The following is a 20484-nucleotide window of genomic DNA, read 5'->3' on the forward strand; positions in this document are numbered from 1 at the left end:
ATAGCTTCTTAATGAGATTAGGACATGAATAAGCTTTTGAAACTGAAGTATCAGTTTTTATCTTCCTGATGCAGAAATCAGTTATCTGTATTGGTATATATTTTACAGTTGTCTGTATAGATGCTGCTGTTTTAGGTGAAAAACACGGATGTTTAGGGATCTTCTGTTGGTGCTTCTAGGCAGATTTGTAAAAGTTAGTTAGTTAATTCAGTATATGCTAACAAATTATCTGAAATTGATTGGGTTAACGCACTGATGTTGGAAACACCAAGTGAAAACTGAATCTAAAGAAAAGAGAAATAGTTTCACCTTCTAAATGGCCTTAACTTTTAATTCATCAGAAAAAATAACCAACAAATCTTTATACTACTTTTTTTCAGAACTCTTTTTCATTTTGACTTATTTCAGACTTAAGATACAACCTACGCCTTAAGCTTATCTTTAGACTTGGGATTCCATGAAGCTGACCAAATTCATAGCAGTTGAAGCAATGCCAATGCTTCACGTAAAGTTAGTTCACTTTTTCTCCCAGGTTTAGGGTTTCGGTTTGTTTTTTTTTTTCAGATGGCACTTCTTCAGCAACCACTCTTATTTTTAGGGTTGCATATGCAGCAGACTGACTGTTGTTGTGCAGAAAAGCCAAATATGTAGAAATTACTTCTGACTACAACTGCGTTCCTTTTATAAACTTGGTGGACTGAATGCCTTCCCAAATAAGTAACTTCTGAGTTGTCGTCTCAGTGTTTTATTCTGTGTTAATAAAAGAAGATACTCTCGGGCTTTTCAGCTGTCAGGTGTCCTACTTAATGGTCAATACTGTCTCCTTTTCACGCCTGCCCTGCTACTTGAATTGTTGATTCTCCAGGGCAGACTTTCATGCATATAATCCCTATGCAGAGGGATACCTTGCTCATTAGGGCCTGTACAGCTTGTTGTAATAGGTAAGTCGGTAAGAGCTCATTTAATTTAGCTTTTGAGATCTATGCCCCCTCCTCCCAAGACTCACTACATAGATGTAACACCATGATGATTTACACTGATCATTTAACACTGATGGGATAGACAGTAGTATTCTGTTGAATTTTTTTGAAATGTTTCATATCTTGTGGATCTATGACTTGTATTAATACGAGGTTATAATCAACTTGGTTCTGAGGTGGGTTTTCATATGATAAATAATGACTGTAAACTTGTAGCATCAAATACGTGCTGTAATTGTGTAATGAAGGGAAAGAACTGCAAGTGAAATAGTCAGCAGGTTTTTTGTGAGTGTGACATTTGAAGAATAAATAGGTAGTTCTTGAAATACTGAAAAGCATAAGAAGATGGCTTAGGTTTGGAAACCTGCTCAAACCACTGAGACAGTGGCAGTGTATACATAATAAGATGGGAAATCCTATGTTCTAATGCAGAGTTGCCTGTAGTGATCTTGAAGCATTAGGGAAGTTTCTGGTAACAGGTCACCAATAGATGTTGTTTAATGATGTTGCTTTTCACAGATAATTATTGTGCAGTTTGGTGGGAAACCTTTCAGTTGCTCCGAACTCTCGATTGAACAGTGGCTGTGGTCCATTTTCCTGGGCATGGGAACACTACTCTGGGGCCAGGTAAACTAGCTTTTTCAAAATGCGAAATATCTACTTGCATTAGAATACTTTACATGGAAAATACAAATACGCTATGTTTAGCATTGAGATCTTTCAAGTGGACTACATGAATATATGGAGATTAACAGTAAATACTGATTAAAATTGACTAGTTCAATAGCTAGAAAGTCCTTAGTTGGATATCCCTTGCTCTGACTTGGTCAATTAGTTACATTTCATAACTAGATGCTATGGCTGGTTTGTGTTTAGTAACTTTGAACTAGAAGCAGCTGTAGTTACCTTTTAAATATGAAATTATATGTCTAGTCAGATAAGTACTAGAAAAAGTTCTGTAAGAACAGAGATGCAATGAACATGTTAATGTTGAAATATATCTAATTTAGTATTGAATGGTTTTCTTGAAAAAAACAGAATTGAACTTGCTAGTGGTTTTTTGACTTAAAAACTTTCTGGAGTAGCAAGAAATGTAGCAAAACTCAAACCAGCTTTCTCTGATCTTCATTTGCATAATTACAAAATAATTGGAAAGTTCTCCCACCTATTAAGATAATTGCATTTTGATTTTTATTCTCCCCCCTCCTGCCCCTTAGGGTTTCATTACTATTGCATGCACAACAGTGCTTGTAAGCAGCAAGCTTATTTACATGAAACTTTAGAGCTATGGAGTTTTCCATTATTTAATGACATAGTTGTCTAAACTCTTCATACCACATGAAGAGTTTTCCATTACAGTTTCTTTCCCTCCGTTTTGTAAAGGACACTTCAGGTTTCAGTATAAAATTAGTAGGGTGAATTTTAGTTGTAAATACATACATAGATGCATATTCTAAAAGTGGGTATAAGCTGTTTAATAAGGTTCTCTGGAAAATTAATTATTAAAAAAATCAAATAGAGTCACTCTGAGGTTTAAAAGTAGTCTAGAAGAGAATTGAGATGGCTTGAAATACCTTTGACCCAAAGTGTCTTGCAAGGGCAAAGCTTCCCTGCTGCAGTTCATGCTGCTCTAGCATCTCATTAAAGTCAAAGAGCTTTTGACTTTCTGAGAATAGCAGAAACAGAAGTGTGATCTGGGAGCATTCATAGTAGCAATTTCAGTGTAAAGGGCTGTTTATCTTGCTTTTGGAGCAGTCTTTTTCCTCTGCAGCTGCCGAAATGGTCTTCTAGGTTTGTGATGATCAAGGAGAGCAGTCTTGGAACTGATCTGGATCTGCTAGATGGGACTTATCAAAAGATGACACCCTTTAACTACATAGTTCATCAGAATAGCCCTGAAGGTGGGGATGAAAAGGAAAGCTGGAACGGCCATATGTAGCTTTTGTTTAGTTTAAGATAGATGAACTAGTGTATACCAAGTAGCAAAGTAACAGTTTGGGATAAAGGTTTTGGAAACATCACTCCCCTTGCAAATGGACCGATACTTTCCAGGTCACAAAAGAATGCATGTCTGTTCTGTATTTCTGAATTAACTGTGGCTACTTTAATTAAATGATGTAGTTCTCACTTGAGGTAACACGTTATACTCATCAAACTGATGGAGCTCTAAAAGCTCTAGATACAAGCACAATCTGCAGAATGAATGGCTCTTGTAGCTTTGGTACTGCTCCTTCCTGGCATAGTCAAGTAATGTTCAAGTGGAATTCTTTGTCCCTAGCAAGGACGTTTTGTTTTCTAGGTTTGCAGTCCAAGTTTAATTTCACACCTCGGTTGAGGTGGTAAGGATATTCACAGCTTTGCAGCTATTCAGCTGGAGTAATCAGTCTACATTGATGCACTCATGCCATTTACATAATTTGTTTTTTCAACTTTGCTAATTGTATGCAGGATATTCTGTTAAGCCTTAAGTCTGGTATTACATTTATTTTTTTTTTTTTTTTTAAAAAGAATAATCCTGATTCATATTTCTTCATTCACCGTTAGCTGATTTCAACAATTCCAACCAGCCGACTGAAATTCCTTAAAGAAGCTGGTCATGGAACACAGAAGGAAGAGATTCCTGAAGAAGAACTAGCAGAAGATGTAGAGGAGATCGATCATGCTGAGAGAGAATTACGTCGTGGTCAGATCTTGTGGTTTAGGGGCCTAAACAGGATACAAACTCAGGTATGGTCTTGGAAAAAGGTAGGATGAAGTGGGTGTTACGAGGGAAACCTCTCCATCTCCGGTCCTTTGACTAAGATTGCAGTTCTTGCTGGTGTGACTGAGACTGTCAAAAGGGGGTTTGGATGGATGTGATATCCCTCAGGGTCCTCTGTTTTCTTCAGCTCTAAATGCAACTCTTGCCTGTGTATCTGCTCTATAAAAAAAAAAAAGTGCCTTTTTTCTTTACTTTTTGTGTGTTATAGATGGGATGGTCCTTTCTCTTGTTTTCTCTCTCTCTCTTGCTGAGCAAGCTGTCACAATCTCTGATTCCTTGCAGATGGATGTAGTGAATGCTTTCCAGAGTGGAAGTACCATTCAGGGGGCTCTAAGGCGGCAACCCTCCATCGCCAGCCAGCACCATGATGTAACAAATATTTCTACCCCTACACATGTAGTGTTTTCCTCTACTACTGCTTCTACTACTGTGGGGTGTGAGTGTGTGTTCCTAAAGTGCATGAAATTAACATTTCCTAATTCACGTACCTAACGTTTCTCATTTTCTCCTTAGTACTTAAAATCATCGTTCAGGCTTTTATAGAGCTCTTCCACAAAGTGGAGTCCTCAAGACTTTTTTTTCTTAGAGGGCTGAGAACAGGTGGAACAGTTTCAACAAAAGACTTTAATGTGAAAGCTGTGAGCCTGCACATCCTGTGCCTTCATCCATTCGTGTACAGAGGGATGTTTAAGATAAAACGGGAAAACTGGTGTAAATTTTCGAGTATATGCCTCTTAGAATGACTTACATTGAATAAGTAAATTAACTGTGTAATCATGGACCCAGGTCAACAAAAATAGATTTCTTGCACTGCAGCACAAGTGATACTTAAGGTAAACAAACTGATGGGAAAGCAAATGGTATGTTAAAAAAATTAATGTAGTTAGAACATGGAGCACTAAATACATTTTCTTTTTGTAGCCTGTAAGGAACTTCTGAAGCTCTGCTTTTTTTGGACCTTTTTTACTGAATAACACAACTTTCTCAACATCAGGATTCAGGTGGTGAAGCAAGGCTTCTAAAATCCATACAAGCCAGAAGAAACATTTAATTAGCTAATACAAAAAGGAAAAAAAGGTTTAAGCATTGAATGGTGAAACTTTCATTCAAATCTGAAGGGTTTTTTTCCTCTCTAGGTTCTTCTGGCAGCAGTTCATAAGCCATCAGTGAAAGTAAAGTTTGTCTCGCCTTAATTCTGCCTTCTTTATATTGTGCCCTAAGTGCCATTTCAGTTTCAGCCTTCCTCTCTGTAGAGGCTAGAGATTTAATTACTTGTGTATGTAGGCTTAAACTCTGGAGCCTGAAGATGCATTAACAGTTGTAGTTGAATACTGATAGCTAATATGTATTGTTGAAAGAGTTTTCCATCTTAATTATATATTATGTGTTTAACTTCCTTCTTAACTTCTGAGAGACTGGTTAAATAATTGTTTTTTAAAATAACTCTGAGAGGTCTTCTTTCCCCCACCCCACTTTTTAAACTTTCAGATTACCAGATGGATGAAGACCCTTAATTTCAGGAGCTGTCTTAAGTGAAATGTTCTCTTCTGATCTTCTGATATTTTTTTTTTTTTGACTTGGCTAGAATTCCTGTGTGAGCTTGCACAAGTATTTACCTCTGTACTTGTTCTTAGTTGGTGAGACAGGTATTTCCATGCCTTGCAGTAGTAGGGAGAAGCTCAGCTCACAATTCGCATGCCTCAAGAACACAAAATGAAAAGTAGATTTAACAGTAAGGATGCACAGGATTGCATCTCCTAGTTAAAATGCTAATTAGTAACCTGTATCCCTAACTACACTCAAGAACATTCATTAGACATTCAGAATTCTCCAGAGAGCAACTTCATGCCATGCTGCCATTTGAGCAGAATCTAATGAGCACTGCAACATCTCATTGCATCAAATGACCAATGCAGATACGGAGCTACAATAGCAGAGAACTAGTTTTTGATCCTCACCAAGTAGTACAGCCTTCTGCTACACCCTCCAGGAGAACAACTTTTGATAACTAATAGGTACTAATGGGAATTTCATTGTCTTTCTCTTTTGGAGCTGTTTGTTGGAAAATAGTTCAGCTGTTCCTATGAAGTGAGGTTGCAACTCTTAAGCAGCCATCTGGCTAGGAGGATTTGGAGTGCTTACTGCATTCCTTGCTGTTCTGGTACTAATACGAGGAAGGCCTGGTGACAGGATAAATTACACATAACAAATCGTCTTGTTTGCTCCTCACTTATGCAATTTATTTATAGTTACCTCTCTCATCTAATTATCTTGAGTAGTTGAAAAGAAAGCCTTCAAAATACTAGATTTTCCCTTTTTAAGTATAACTTAAAATGCTGATAGTCTGATTTCTGCCTTCATGGCTAGATTCTTTGAGGGTCCTGGGTTCATAGGAATGTCTAGACCACTTGTTTAGTATGCATTCTGCATGGGAATCAGCCTTTATTGTGGATACACTTATATTCCTATGATAATTACAGCTGTCCTGTTAACCCAAAAATTGTTTTCCATTACTGCTTATGTTCTAACTTGCCATCTGTAAGCAATGAAAAACCAGTCCCACGAAGCAGTCATATTTCATTTTGCCACATAAATCAGTGGCACAGTGGGATGCAGCATGCCAAATAAAGGCATTGCAAACTTTCGGTCTGGCATTGTCACCGCTGATTTTCCTGGTAAGTGCCAAGACAGTTTATGCAGCTTGCTGGACTTCGTTTAAACCTGATGTAACATGCCAGCTCCTTAACAGCCTGCTCAGTTTTTTTTCGTGTGACGAACAGTAAAGTACTAGCTGCTGTTGTAATCTTTTACTTCTTCTCAAGCACGTTCACGCTATTCCCTGTCCTCCCTTTACTGGTAGTTACGTCCTCCCCATTGCGTGCGTGTCCCCCTCTGCCCCAGCCTCCGTTTTGGTGGTTCAAGGGGCTCTGCTGGGTACCCGTAGTATAAAAACAGGGACATGGTAGCTTTTGAGTAAAATTCTTTGCGTAGGTTCTCTGAGGGGGTAGGGGTGGGGGAACAACACTATTTCTAGAGGTCAAAGAACACAGCCAGGACTTAAGACTTTATCATGTGGGGTGATTCTGTGGTAATCAATTTGGTAATGCATTGCTTTTGGGGAGCCCTTCTCTGTGTTTACAGTGAGGTGGTTTGGTGTATCTTAGCTGTTTTGAAGTCTGTGCTCGTGATCTGCTTGACCTTCATTCCTTCAGCTGGAAGTCACGTTGTTTTTACTGTCAAGGAACTCTACGGAAGCACTAGTTGTGACTTATTTCTTAGCTTCAAACAGGTCATCTTGATTGTGCTAAAAAGAATCTTTAAATTGGACTTACTGTTTGTAACAGTAAGTTCTTGTTTACTACAGAGTTGCTCTGCTGCTTCCTCTACAACAGAGGAGCTTTGGGATTGAAACTGTGCTTTGCTGGAGACTTACTCAGAGTAGAGATGTTGAGAATCGAATAGGGAGCTAACAGAAGGGGGAAACTGTGTCTTGACGAAAGTGTTGGACAAAAAGGTCAGCGAGTTCTGCCTAACCTTACTTTTATCAGTTCAGGAATGAATCCTGAGTTCCTGTAGTTGGTCAGGGAGATGGGTGGGGTGTGGGAGGAGAAACAGCGCGGGCAGGTGGCTTCATCATTCAAATTACAATTTGGAAAGCTTACATTCAAGTCAACCTGAATGTGTGCAATTTGCAAAACGAAGCTGCACTTTATCTAATTTCACTCTGAAATGTTTTTTTATGAATTCTGTAAACTCAGCTTTCTGATTTGAAAATGTTAGTTAAACAATGAAAGGACTTGAAATAATACTCAGCCTGGGAGTTTTGTCCATGAATTCAGTGTAAACTGAAGACTCAAGTAAAGGCTGATCACCTGCTTTTTTTTTTTTCATACTTTGTGCTACTTGAAGAGTCTCTTCAAAGTTACAACCTGTTGTGGCTACTTAATTGTACAATACAGTACTCAGTTTCCTAGTTTTGGTCTTAAGTTTCCAAAGCACTATTCCGTAAGGAACTTGCTCTAGTGTGGTAAATGGGTATATACTCGAATATTTACAGCTGTTACAGTGGTATCGTTTTTTTGCATGACTCTTTGTAAATGTCCGGTCATTGTGACATTGGCTTACACTTGCTTGGCTTTTTCATAGTCAGTTGACATCCTAATTCCAAGCATGAGAATTAGTAACCCTTTTATCCTCTAACTTATTTTCAGCCTCTCCCCTCCTCCCCTCACCCCCCCACCTTCCCCAAGTATTCAATAAAACACTCATTGAGATTTATTTAATTTGTAAGTAAATAATTGTTGACCTCACTTCTGAAAAATGCTTAGCCCGTGTTAAATAATCGAACAATTCTAGTGCCACGTCTGAATTTTTAGGCCCTTCAGCTTTTTGCAGTACTTTTACATATATATTTTTTTTATTCCTACTGTGTAGATTGGCAGTGCTCTACTGAAATGCTCTTCATTTTTACAGTGTATTGCAAGTTCCACTGCATCACATACAAATTTGATTCACTCATGTCTAGCTGTTTGTGGATTCAAACTCATAAGAACCATGCCATTACCAGTAAATCCACAGCATTTTAACAACCTTTTTTCCCTTTGTTTACAGATCCGAGTGGTGAATGCATTTCGTAGCTCCTTGTACGAGGGGCTAGAGAAACCCGAGACACGAAGTTCAATTCACAATTTTATGACGCATCCTGAGTTTAGAATAGAAGACTCCGAGCCTCATATTCCCCTTATTGATGATACTGATGCTGAAGATGACGCTCCAACAAAACGCAACTCTACTCCCCCACCCTCTCCCAATAAAAATAACAATGCGGTTGACAGTGGAATTCACCTTACAACAGACATGAACAAGTCTGCTACCTCTTCATCCCCAGGGAGCCCGCTACATAGTTTGGAAACATCACTCTGATTGTAAGCTGAATGTTAACACACTAGCTGCATTGTAAAGAAATTGAAACTGGGTCTCTTCACACATTATGATGGACAAGATGATATTCTTGTCTCGGACTTCAACAGAAGACACACTTGTACGAATGTAGATTTATTTTTTTAAAAAACAAAAAAGCTTTCTGCCAGACTGGAGGGTGCTTTTCTGGGGGTGGGAGTAATAATGAACTCTGACAGATAAACAGTAACTCGGCATAAGTGACCTGTGGATCATCTGTTGTACTTAAGAATGGTCCTGAACGGTGTGTTAGCAGAGCTTTAGTTTATCATGATCCTTTTCTGAGGGAAGGCTGGGAAGGGCAAGGAGGCCCTGGATCATTGAGTTGATACTTTAATTTCTGCTGTTGGCTGTTAATAATTTGGATTATTTATGTTTATAAATGATACAGATCTGTTTACAAGGTTTGTAGATACTTTTTTTGTTCCTGTTCATAGATGGGAAGCTTCCTTATAAATGATGCAGAGAAAAAAAAAAACAACGAAAAAAAAACAAAAAAAAACTAGTCCTTCAAATACTGCTGTATTTTCAGGAAAAGGGTGTTTCTATTGAAACTGTACTAAATTTTGCCTGCAATTTACCTTGTTAAATATTGTAGATAAATTGCTAATACTAATAGCCAAATAGATAACACTAATGCTTTGTAAAAACATGAGCAGTGGTGTTCTAATGAAGTTATGGCCTCTGTCCTAATTAGTTTCTTAAATACATTTACTACTTAATGGTTTTGAAACAACTGTTTAATTTTTAAAAATTTTGAGAAACTTACTGAATAACTTTTGTTCAGAACTTAGTAGGATTGTTTAATGCAGGACATCAATATGTGATGGAACTTGCTTGAAATATTTCTGTTATCTCGGGCAAAATGGATTAAATCAAAATACATCAGAATCTTAGTCCTTTGTTTTTGTCTAAACATGTTAGTTTAGTGCTGTCTTGGTGAACTGTGAGTGGAACTGTGATTTTTTTCTAATCTATAGAATCCTTCATGCAGCATGAGGGCTGTTGGCATTTTGAAAGGTTGTTAGTGGGTAGCATACATGTTCTCCTTTTTGTTTTTGAAACTTGTTTGTAAACATGAATAAATCTGCCCTTTTGTTAAAATAAAATTGCAGCAATGGTTTCTTACAGATGTTTTTTTTTTCTCAGCTCCTTCACTGGAAACACTGAAAAGTATTCTTTTGTATTACTAGTTAACTTTAAACTGCAATTTCAAGATGGTAACAGCCCCACTAAAAATAGGACTTTGGGTAAATGGAGTCATGGTGGCTGCCTCCAGAATGAATGTAAGCTAAGGTACTCAAAAATCTTCACTGAGCCGAAAGGATACTCCTTGGGAAGGAATAGTCTGCCTGAAATTCCGAGACTTCCTGTGAGTACTGCATCATAAATGTGTCCCTGACCGCTTAAGTGAGGGGAAACTGAGAACTGACATACAGCATGGGCGAAAGTACATTTTTCAGTTGATTAATATCTTGTGCACCAAAACTGCCCTGCTAGCGATTGACTGAAGAAGTTATGGTCAGCCTCAACTGCATTGTTTCAACAGCGAAGGATGGTGGAACGGTACTTGATCTGGTACTTCTTGTTTTCTAGGTCCGATACTGCTTAGAAGAGCAACCGAAGAGTTGAGTTGTAAACTCTTTTCTCTTTTTTTTTTTTCTTTCTTTTTCCAGCTCTGTGTTCTTTAAATAGTGAGTGATATTTTGTTTTTATTATTTTTCCAAAGTAGTCCAGAATTTTTGAGATTTTAAAAGGAGTCCCTTCAAAGGAGTGCAGTAATTAAGTTGGTAATGAGGGAGGAGATAATACTAGAGCAAACTGCAGAAATGAGCAGGTTGGGGAGCTCGAGTGTATCTTTCCTTTGTGGTGGGATACATGCATGCTTGGGTTTGTCCTTCAGTGGCGAATGTTCAACCTGTAGCACTGTATCCCACTGTCAACCACTCCTGAATTCAGTCTTTTCTAGTGTACTCGAGTAAATACACTGAATTCTAGGCAAAGGAGGGTGTTTGCACTTGACACTTCGTATAGTGATTTCTCCCACATGTTTCTAGCACTTCCCTTATCTCGTAGTTCTTACCTAGAGTGCTTGATAGGGGGATCGGTTTGTACGTAAGCTGTTTTCTCCCTACTTATAAAAATCAGATAAGCATTGGCTTAAAATGAGGAGAATTTCTTTACGCATGAAGTACACTGCCATGTGAGAAAGTATCTTCATTTAACTTCATTGACACATCGTAATTTGACTTCACTTGAAAACAGACTTTAATTTTGCCCTCTCTTCTGGCTGTGATCATGACTGCGTGTTACCTTTTTTGGAATAAAGTCCTCACTTAAACCTTTTGGGGAGGGGTGGGAGGGTGAATGGAGGCTTTGTACATCGGTGGTCCCTCTTGGTTCTGTTAACATCTGTGTGCTGTTCTTACAGGAAATTTCCTTATGGAAATAAGGAAAAGTTGTTTAAGAGGGGGGGTGTGCTTTCTTTGTGATCTCAAGAAATCATAACGTGTTGCCTAGATTATGACATGGTTATCACTAAGCTCATGGGGCCTTCATTGCCTTTCTGGTTGTAAGGTTTACTTGTCTTTTCTTCTTGTAACTGAAATAAATAAAAGTGCTGTTCATCTCAGTCTGTATGGGGACTGAAATTCTTGAATGTCAGTACAGTACTGATTTAAACCTGAAATACATGCCAGTTCTGTAAAATAGATCTTGCTACACCTTTAAGCTCATTCCCGTTCAAGAGGTCATGGTGTACATGCTATTATGACCAAGCAATAGTAACTTTTAACATAAATGTAGTTCTAGACTGACTACTGTTTGAAGTGGCTTAAAATTCAGTATCCTGGGGAGAATGTCTAGGATATTTGTGTGTAAGACAAATGTTAGGACACCTAATCTTGGCTTTGAGGGAGGAGTAAAAATTCTTAAAATAAGAGAACTCATTTTTTCTGTATTGGTCTTAACAGGAAGAGGAAAATGCTGCATCATGGAGTAGTCTGGAGAGAATAACGGAAACAAATGCCTTAATGCCAAACCAATGGGTAAATGCAGGGGTCTGTAGCAAGTGGAAGCAGCCAAAAAATGTGAACTAACACTCAGAGACTTTCTTAGACTAACAGGAAGTTTTCCAATGTGTTTCAAAGTAAGCAAGCAAATGTGATATTCGTGGAAGGAGAACTCGTGTGTGGTGAAGCTATTTGGAAGCTACTCCAAAGGCCTGATAAGTTCAGTGTCTACTGCTAGTAGTGCCAGCCTCTGCAGAGCCCTAGAAGAATCCAGATCATATTAAGCCTTGCATAAATTGAAGTAGAACGTCTTAATGTCCATACTGCTTTTCTGATTCAAATGCTTGGTTCTAAAGAAGTCCTGCCTTCCCCCCCCCGCCTCCCCAAGCAGTGCATATCTTCTGGTCTTACAGATTTCAAGCCCTCACTGAAATACCTTAACTTTGTTGGATGAGCCTGGCCAGCATGGAGGGTCCAGCTCCGACTCTATCTGCAGACTGAACTGGCCTGCTTATTCAGGGCCATGTCACAAGAATTTCTGGGACAGAATCAAGAGCCTAAAAGCTGCTCCTGCTTATCTTCTGCTCTGGACTGTATACAGAACTATCTAACCACCAGCTTCAAGAGACTGCAGCATCCATGAAGGAGATGGCTTACACGGTGTCTAACCCAAAAGCCTCCTACAGGTACTACTTGTCCTTTTTGTTCAAAATGAGGTCTAGGATGAGGATTTGCTTGGAAAACTCTGAGTATGAGATGGGTTTAAACACCTGAAAGAAGACTGCATGAAATAGGTAGTTCACTAGACAGTGGCAGCACCATTCTAGTTGCAAAGCATAAAGCTAGAGTTGGTGCTTATGTTGCTAATCTGCCAAAGCAGGGAGTGTTCCTCAGCAGGAGAAACAAATTGGATGTGGCTCTTGTGCTTTCATAGCAACTCAGCAGCATTAATAGGAGGTTGTATAGAAAAGGAGAAGACATAGTTTATGTCCAAAACAAGAACAGCTGCGAGGAAGGAAGCAGGCTTCTCGTGCCCTGTATGGAGCAAGCAGAGGACTTTGTTCTGTGTCCACAACAGAACTTTATGACCACTTCAGATCTTGTTGAGTGTTCTCGGTATATTCCTTTAAAAGACAGATAAGGATGCCGAGCATTGCAGAAGATGGGCAGTAGCTTGCTTCAGCCATATCTGATCAAGATTTAGTGAATTCCTCTGTTAACTCTTTACTACTGCTCTGTGCACCTGACATCTCATTTTCTAAAAATCCATAAAATTGTTAGGCTGAAAAGGGTTCCTTGACTTGTCCCTACTGGAAGACGATGGGAATTCAAGCTTGGAAAACTGACTAGCAAGGGGATTTCTTGGAATTAACAGCTTGTGGTTGATGGAAGTGTACGTTCTGGAATACTGCAACATCACCTGGCATCTCAAATTCTGGTGTAGCGACAAGTGTCGATCCAACCATGAAGCAGCAGTTGCTCGTTGAAATGCAAGTATGCATTCTGTATCCCTTTGATTCATGGCAAAGCTAGCGGTCTCTAACAATGTTCTGAACATCTTCATCTGCTTTCCTAGGCTGCCTTTCTTACAGGGCATGAAGCTGAAGTATGCTGGAGGACCGTAAGTACGATCATACAGAAAACTTTCTATGGCTTCCTCCTTAGCAAAGGCACAATCTTGGCATTGCTCTATGACAACTGCTAAGGCACAAAAGGAATACTAGCTTTTCCTGTTTAAAAGCTTTCAGAGTCTCCTGTAAAGAATCAGAGCATACAGGTCAAATGCTTCTAAGCTTTCTGTGAATAGACTTCCAAAACTTCTGATTTATGGTACTACAATTAAAAAAAAAAAAAAGAAAGAGAGAGAAAACACCACCTCAAATAAACCCTAGATGAGACATCTGTTATCTTTGGACAATTTCAGTTTTACAAATACAGGATTTAACTTGATGTTTTTCCTCTTCCACAAGTTGCTTGCTCTGATGGCTATAGGTACAAAGCATCTTCAGTTATGACCTAAGCTAGTCTCGAGATCTCCTGAAGGTAAGCCTCTATTTGGCTGATGTTTGTGGGGAAATACAGAGCTTAATTTGAACACTGTGCTGGCAGGTACTGCATAGTGTTTTGTGCTACGGGGAGAACCTGCAAAACTTTCAATTTAGAATATTCAGATCCTTGCCATAGGACCTGTCAAAGGATACATGGGTCAGGCATAGATTACGTGAAATAAGGAGCTTTAGGAATTGATATTTTGATAGGAAGCAATAGGATTTGCTTTCTGACAACGCTTCTTTTAAAGATGGGAAGGTATGTCTTTACTCTCTTGCCATGTATTGGTCATTAATATTCTGATCAGTGTGATAGTCTTAATTCATTGAGGACCGTCATCCAAAAGGCACTATATTAAGCTAGTGTTTTTAAATAATAATACTCTGGAAAAGGTACTTTCTGTCATATTTTCATTTTCAAAATGATGAGATGTTCCTAGCTTTCTTCCTTTTACCAAATCAACTAAGCTCTGTTCTAATAAACCTAGGAGTAGTACAGACCTGACCTAAAATTTGGTATCTTCTCCCTTTCTCCTCCCTTCTAGTCTGCCAAGGACTATTGTAGGGAATCAGTGAAGGACAGCTGGAGTAAGAGGTGCAATTGTGGATTTGTCTCCTTTATCATCCTTCTACCTTGCCTTATGCTCTTCTCTTCTGCCTTCTACTGCAAGATCTCGCCCGCTATCAGTAAACATGCTGGAAAAGTGCTGTGCAATCTGGCTGTCGGTGTTTCCACTGCAGGGTCCTTAATGTGCTCCTTCCACTTTTTAACTGGTGTGAAGGCTTGAAGAATTAGGTTTTAGACTAAGAAAGAACAGTGAACGAACATAAGAATGAGCCATAGAGAATGAACATTTAAGACCAAATGTTTCCCCCAGGTGGTTCATAAAAACCCCTGACCTAGGGGAGCCCTTGATGTTCGTTCGTACCTCTGTGCCTGCTCATATGAAAGCACCTTGGTATATAGACAAGGTTCCAGCTCTACACATAGCAGGACTTTGGTCATACTTGCAAGATGTACAGGTGCTGCCAACTAGGATAACATTTTTAAATTTAAGCCTTGGGCAGGAAATTTCAAAAGCCTTACAGTAGACTTCTGTCAGGTATATCTTGAAAACCCACTTCTAGTAAAAAGTTCTAAGGGCAGGGCTTTGAAAATATGCATAAAAGGCCTGTGAAGACTTAATAGGGAAAATACATGTGAAGGCAATGTAAGGCAGGTATATAATAAAACGTCTACTTGCTCGAACAAGCGTAGTGATCCTGACTTGCAGATCCCTGTGCATGGAGGGGCGATCGATCCATCCACGACACAATTAGCATGAGCAGGCGGAGGCTGGGCTGTGCTGCCCAGATCCCTTGGCCGCAGGTAAAACACCTGCGGAACAGCCCCTCTTCCTCCCCACTACCCAACCCCAAAACCAAGCATTAAGCTCTTCAGTTGTATAGGGGTCTAATTTGCCACAACTAATTGTGCATGTGTGATGAGTGGGATCAAAGGAGGGAGCCAGACTCTTCTCAGTGGTGCCCACTGACAGGACAAGAGACATTGAGCACAAGTTCCAACACATGAAATTCTGCCTGAACACAAGAAAACAATTTTACTGTGCTAGTGATCAAACATTGAACCAGGTTGCCCGGAGAGGTTGTGGAGTCTCCATCCTTGGAGGCACTCAAAACCCAACTTGACACAGCCCTGAGCAACCTGCTGTAGGTGACCCTGCTTTGAGCAGGGGGTTGGACTGGATGATCTCCAGAGGTCCCTGCCAACCTCAGCCGTTCTGTGATCCTGAAATTCTTGAGCAGGGGGTGTAATTCTATAGAGTTTCCCCATTAGCCTCATGGATATCATTTGTACACAGAGATGGAATTCAACGAAGAAATCAATCACTGGAGTGATCAAACCTGAGCCAAAGCAAGAAAGGAACTGACACTTGTCTTTCTCTTGTCTTCAACTAATGGGCTTGCTGATGTTTGCCTGCTGTAACACTTGCTGTGATAGCAGAGCTTGGATCGCTTCTGCTACAGTAAACCTTTTTGAATGACGGTTGACTGGGAAAGTCAAAACTTAATGTCTTGAGATGGCATCAACTTTAGCTATGTCCTGTAAAGACATGATGGGCCTTCTGGAATCCTGATGCGCTAAGTAACTAGCTAAGCAATTCTGGTGATAGCTCTTTCGGGCTTCGAAACTTTGGAATGAAACTCATACTGTTGTTTTTCTAATAGGGACAAAAAAGCTGACCCTCTATCTCAAAAAATATTTTTTTTTCAAAGCTAGTTCTTTCCATACATCTTGTCAAAAGAGCTCTCCTATGAGTTGCTCTAGATGACAGCACTGAAAGATGCTACCATTTAAAGTACTCCCAAAATAATACGATTAAGCATAAGCAACTCTACCTTCCTTGTATCTAAAATGCTACAACTTTCAAGGTTTAAGTTACTGCATACAAGATGCTTGCTGGCCTGTTAGGTATCCCAGAGGACTTCTTACAAGAGAGGGACTCAGGTTACCTAAAATGTCGACACTGGTTTTGATCACTTTTTGGAAAGATGAGGCCATTAGGTGCAGAAGAAAGGGGACAGCATACGTGTACTGAAGAAAACTTGCAGTTCCCGTTCCTCTGCAGAAGCATCTTTTAGTGAACAGAAGTATGCGTTTTTCTCTTCTTTCTTCTAGCAGCTCTTTCTCATATTACCTTCTCATGAGTTGAAAATAGAATAAAAAGAATTAAGTTTGTCCTATGGCTAATGTAGGTAATGTGAAGTTTGGTGCAAATAATGTTACTTTAATGTTTTTACAGTCCTTAAAGTTGTTCTCTACTGAGCTGAATTTAAGCTAACATCTAATCTTGAAGTCTTCAGCAATGATACTTTTAAATTTCAGAGATGGTCAGGAATGAAGTTACTGCTTACGAATGAAGAGCTCCTTGTACACCTTGGCTTTTTTGTGGGTTTTTGGGTTTTTTTTCTACTCCCAGTGAATCTTAGTAAAGGTCAGTGAAGCTTAAACTGGACTTGAGCTTTTCTTATCTCCTGTTAGGGGAGAAACCTGCAGGAGAAATAACACAGAGCTTAGTTGTCACAGTTCAGTGCTGAACTATCTGGGAAGATATTCTGGGCTGTGAAGAGGAATACTGGGTTAAATCAGTATTCAAATGTTCAAAGTAACAGCTTATCCAGTTATTCTTTGGGGAGACGGGAGACTATTCAGCAGAAAATAACTCTGCAGTGAGGAAAATTCACAGCTTTTTTGTCTTTGCAGGCGTTAAAGTAATGACACTTCATGAAATAATCTGAATGAAACTTCATGAAGTTCGACTGCTTCGAGGAGGAGTTTGCATTAGATGAGTTCTCGAGGCCCCTTTCAACCCGAATTATCCTGTGATCCTATTTTTAAACTGTCTTCAAAGGGCATCTGTTAAACTTTGCTTATGCTTTCTAATGTTTGTGTTTTATACTACAAGACAGACATGCTCAGCCACCCCAAGGTAAGAGTTGTAATGCACGGGAAAACCCACGGATTTTAATGTGATCTCCAGAAAACTCTGCTGCAGACCTGTGGAAAGCAGCTGCTCCTCAAGGAAGAAGAGGATTTCTCAGTCTGCTATTTGGTTCTTTCAAGTGTATAGAGAATAAAAACCATAGCTATTTTTAAGGAAAACAAAAAGCTGACTTATTTGCAGATCTGTGTGGTTTCATTGCCCTGCTCTCTACTTAGGATGCTCTTGCAAGAACCTGCTCCTTTTTCTCAAAGCTACTGTGGTTTTTTTCTGGTTTTATATGTTTAAGAACAGTTTCTGAAAAAGAAAGTTCTCTTGCAGGTATATAAAGTTAACAAAATCTGTATTGTTGTTCTAACTGATCAAGAATAAAGAGCACTGGAAAATATATTTTCAATCACAGAAGCCTACAATTTAAATGGAATTGAGAAGCTGACTTTTCTCCTTACCTGAGTTCCTAGAGTGGTGGGGTTACAGGCTGTTAGCTAATTGAGCAAAGTATCAGTGAAATTAAATTAAATGCAATATCAGTTCTGCTGTTCCACACAAATGCTCCCTCTTTTGCCTTGAGTTACAGAAATACTTTGTTACACTTGGAGAACTCAGTGTTCTATCAGATTTAGAGTCTCTTTTTTTTTTTTTAAACTAGTTCTCAGATAATTGCGTATAAAACTTTAATTGCTAATGTAGGAAGCCTGACATTACAAAACTGCCATTCTGGTTTTAAAAAGGATGTAACAGGAAAAAGCTTCTGTCAAGTATTCCACATGTAGGCTGTGTAGTAAAACTAGCTGGCTGGCTGACCAAACGTTAAAAGTCGTGAGATGATTCAAACAGAAATTTGACATTCCAACTATTGAAAAAATAGCTGGGTTTCTGCAAAACAGTTGTCATAGCCTTTTTTTTTTTTCTCCTGTTGTTGTAAATAACACATCGCTTTTGAAACTAAAACAGATTTAAAATAAGGGTGTTGAGAAGATGTGGGGGAGTGCCTCCACCACTAAATCTTTGTATGCTGCGTTCTGACTCTCGACCTTAAAGATGCAGAAATCATTTGAATTCTCTTCTGTAGGGCCAGTATATTGCAGCTTGTTTCATTTCAAAGGTATTCATGTTTCCAAAAAACAGCCTGGAATAGCAGGGCTCCCCAGCCGTTCTGCATACAATTATTACAGCTTTAAATCTCACCAACTTCATTCTTTTTCAAAAGGGCCACAAACAGCCCAAGTCTGGATGTCAACTAAATGATCGCGTGTCAGCTTGATACCAATCGCCACGATCAGCGTTTTAGATGTTTGAATGAAGAAGTGCTACAGGCTTTTTGATCACTGGATGAGGAGCGTGAGGTGATAAAATGCCACTTGCGAATACTACTTTACATCAGCTTTCCTCATCACTGTCCCCGAAGGCAAGCAGCACAACCACTGGACTCCTCGGTCTTTGTTTTCCGAAGTCATGCTTGATCTCTGAAAATCCTTGTCAAAAAGACTGAAAAGCTGAAACATACTCCCGCATGCTCTCATAAACCCTGTTTGAAACGTTGCTCTTTTAGAATCAATCCAAGTTCAACAGTGAAGCCGTAGGTAGTTATTTCCAAACTGACTACGCTTGGGGTATTGCCAAATACCAGACCAGTGCTCCTGTGGCGCTCTCACCTCGCTTCAGTCTTGCAAGGCTTGACGGTTGCAGTGTAATTTAGAAGTCAGGCCTTTGAGGACACTTCATGGAGAAATACATTTAACTGCTAACCACCTGAATAAAATTATACAGGTCAAGAGGTTTGCTTTTGGGGAGGGCGGGGAGGGAAGAGTAATGTGCTGAAATCGAAGGGCTTAGCCATTTCAAAAAAGGGACTTCAAGGGGGAGGTGTTATTTTTCTGTTAATGCTTGTTGGTGCGGATACTCTACCATCTCCAACCTTTTGAACAAGCTTTGACACTTGTCAAGGAGGAACTCCTGGTGCTGGGCATCTCTTTTGCTAGCCCAGTGGAAAGCAAGGACAAGTTGCAACCTGTGAAGTATCTGTCTGCTCTGCTGTTCAGCAAAATTCTCCGAAAATTATAACTGTTCTGAGCAAAATGCTTTGCCTGGTTGCAGGGGGATGCAATCGGGTTGCAACTAAGCCTTTCGCACAGCGGGGTTGTAGTCCATGATGCTGGCTCAGGTTACCTCCTCTGCTCCCCTCCTCTCTTCCCGCAGTGTCCCCTCACTTGGGCCATTTCAACAGCTCCTGTGACAGCAGGGTGAACCACACCAGAACCCCTCCTGGGTACCCTGCTGCTGCAGGCTGGTGTTTGCTGGATGCTGTCGGCTGCATGGGCTGTTCTCTGGCCAGCAAAACTCTAGCAGAAAAAAATCTTTACAGAAAGGGTCATTAGGCATTGGGATGGGCTGCCCAGGGAGGTGGTGGAGTCCCCATCCCTGGAGGGGTTTAAGAAAAGCCTGGAGGTGGCACTGAGTGCCATGGTCTGGTTGACATGGGGGTGTTAGGGCAAAGGTTGGACTCGATGATCCCAGAGGTCTCTTCCCAAACCAAATCAATTCTGTGATTCAGAAAGGTGCTCCCGTCTGTGGCTCCTAGTGCCCTGGTAACTGGAGGTGGAGTAAGCAACAGCTGAAATAGTGTGGATGAAGGAAGTTACGTGGGAGCTGAAAGGAGAGAGTGGGAAGAAAAGCACGAGCAGCAAGGAGGTTGCTGAAAGCTTCAAGGGAAGCAGAGCAGGATAGGCGTGAGAGGAGCAAAAGACTGAATATACAAGTTGAAAAGCGTCTATCTTAGATCTATCCAGCTTGAGGCACTAATGTCAGGAGTGCTACAAACTACGTCCTCTATCAGTTCATACTCATGCTTGAGCGTTTCAGTCATCATTACTTCTTGTTTTGGTTTGGAGGAGAACCTACTATGATCTGTGCTGTGAATCTGAATACCAAAATGTGACAACCACTATGGATCATCTCACACAAGTGATAATAGGTTGGAGGGAGTGTAACAAGACTAGAATACCAAATCTTCTAAGTAAACTGATGTAAGAACCTTAATCTAGTGCTTTTTATTTAAAATACCAAAATTGAATGTGGCTAACATAATGAAGTGGTGTGTCACAGTAAAATGTGCCTATCTGCAAGTCTTCATACGCTTTTGGTGAAGACATCACGATCATATTCAATACTACGGCAGGAAAACTTCCTTGCAGCAGAAGTGATATTAAAGGCAAGCCTTGT

General features: G+C 39.9%; 1 protein-coding gene across 2 annotated transcripts in view; it reads left to right on the forward strand.

Moving 5' to 3' along the window:
• The window catches only part of ATP2B1 (ATPase, Ca++ transporting, plasma membrane 1), a 30460-nt gene extending 20646 nt beyond the window's left edge, over positions 1 to 9814 (forward strand). Inside the window, exons 17-20 of one of the 2 annotated variants that reach the window (XM_009702112.1) lie at positions 1500 to 1607; positions 3525 to 3707; positions 4024 to 4177; positions 8353 to 9814. In XM_009702112.1, coding sequence (XP_009700414.1) covers positions 1500 to 1607; positions 3525 to 3707; positions 4024 to 4177; positions 8353 to 8378 — 471 coding nt within the window. In that variant the 3' untranslated portion in view covers positions 8379 to 9814. The remainder of the gene's footprint in view (positions 1 to 1499; positions 1608 to 3524; positions 3708 to 4023; positions 4178 to 8352) is intronic. The other variant, XM_009702111.1, reaches the window with a different exon arrangement.
• The last annotated feature ends 10670 nt before the right edge of the window (positions 9815 to 20484 follow it).

The sequence above is a fragment of the Cariama cristata genome, unplaced genomic scaffold, assembly GCF_000690535.1.
Source record: "Cariama cristata isolate BGI_N322 unplaced genomic scaffold, ASM69053v1 scaffold19146, whole genome shotgun sequence".
NCBI lineage: Eukaryota > Metazoa > Chordata > Aves > Cariamiformes > Cariamidae > Cariama > Cariama cristata.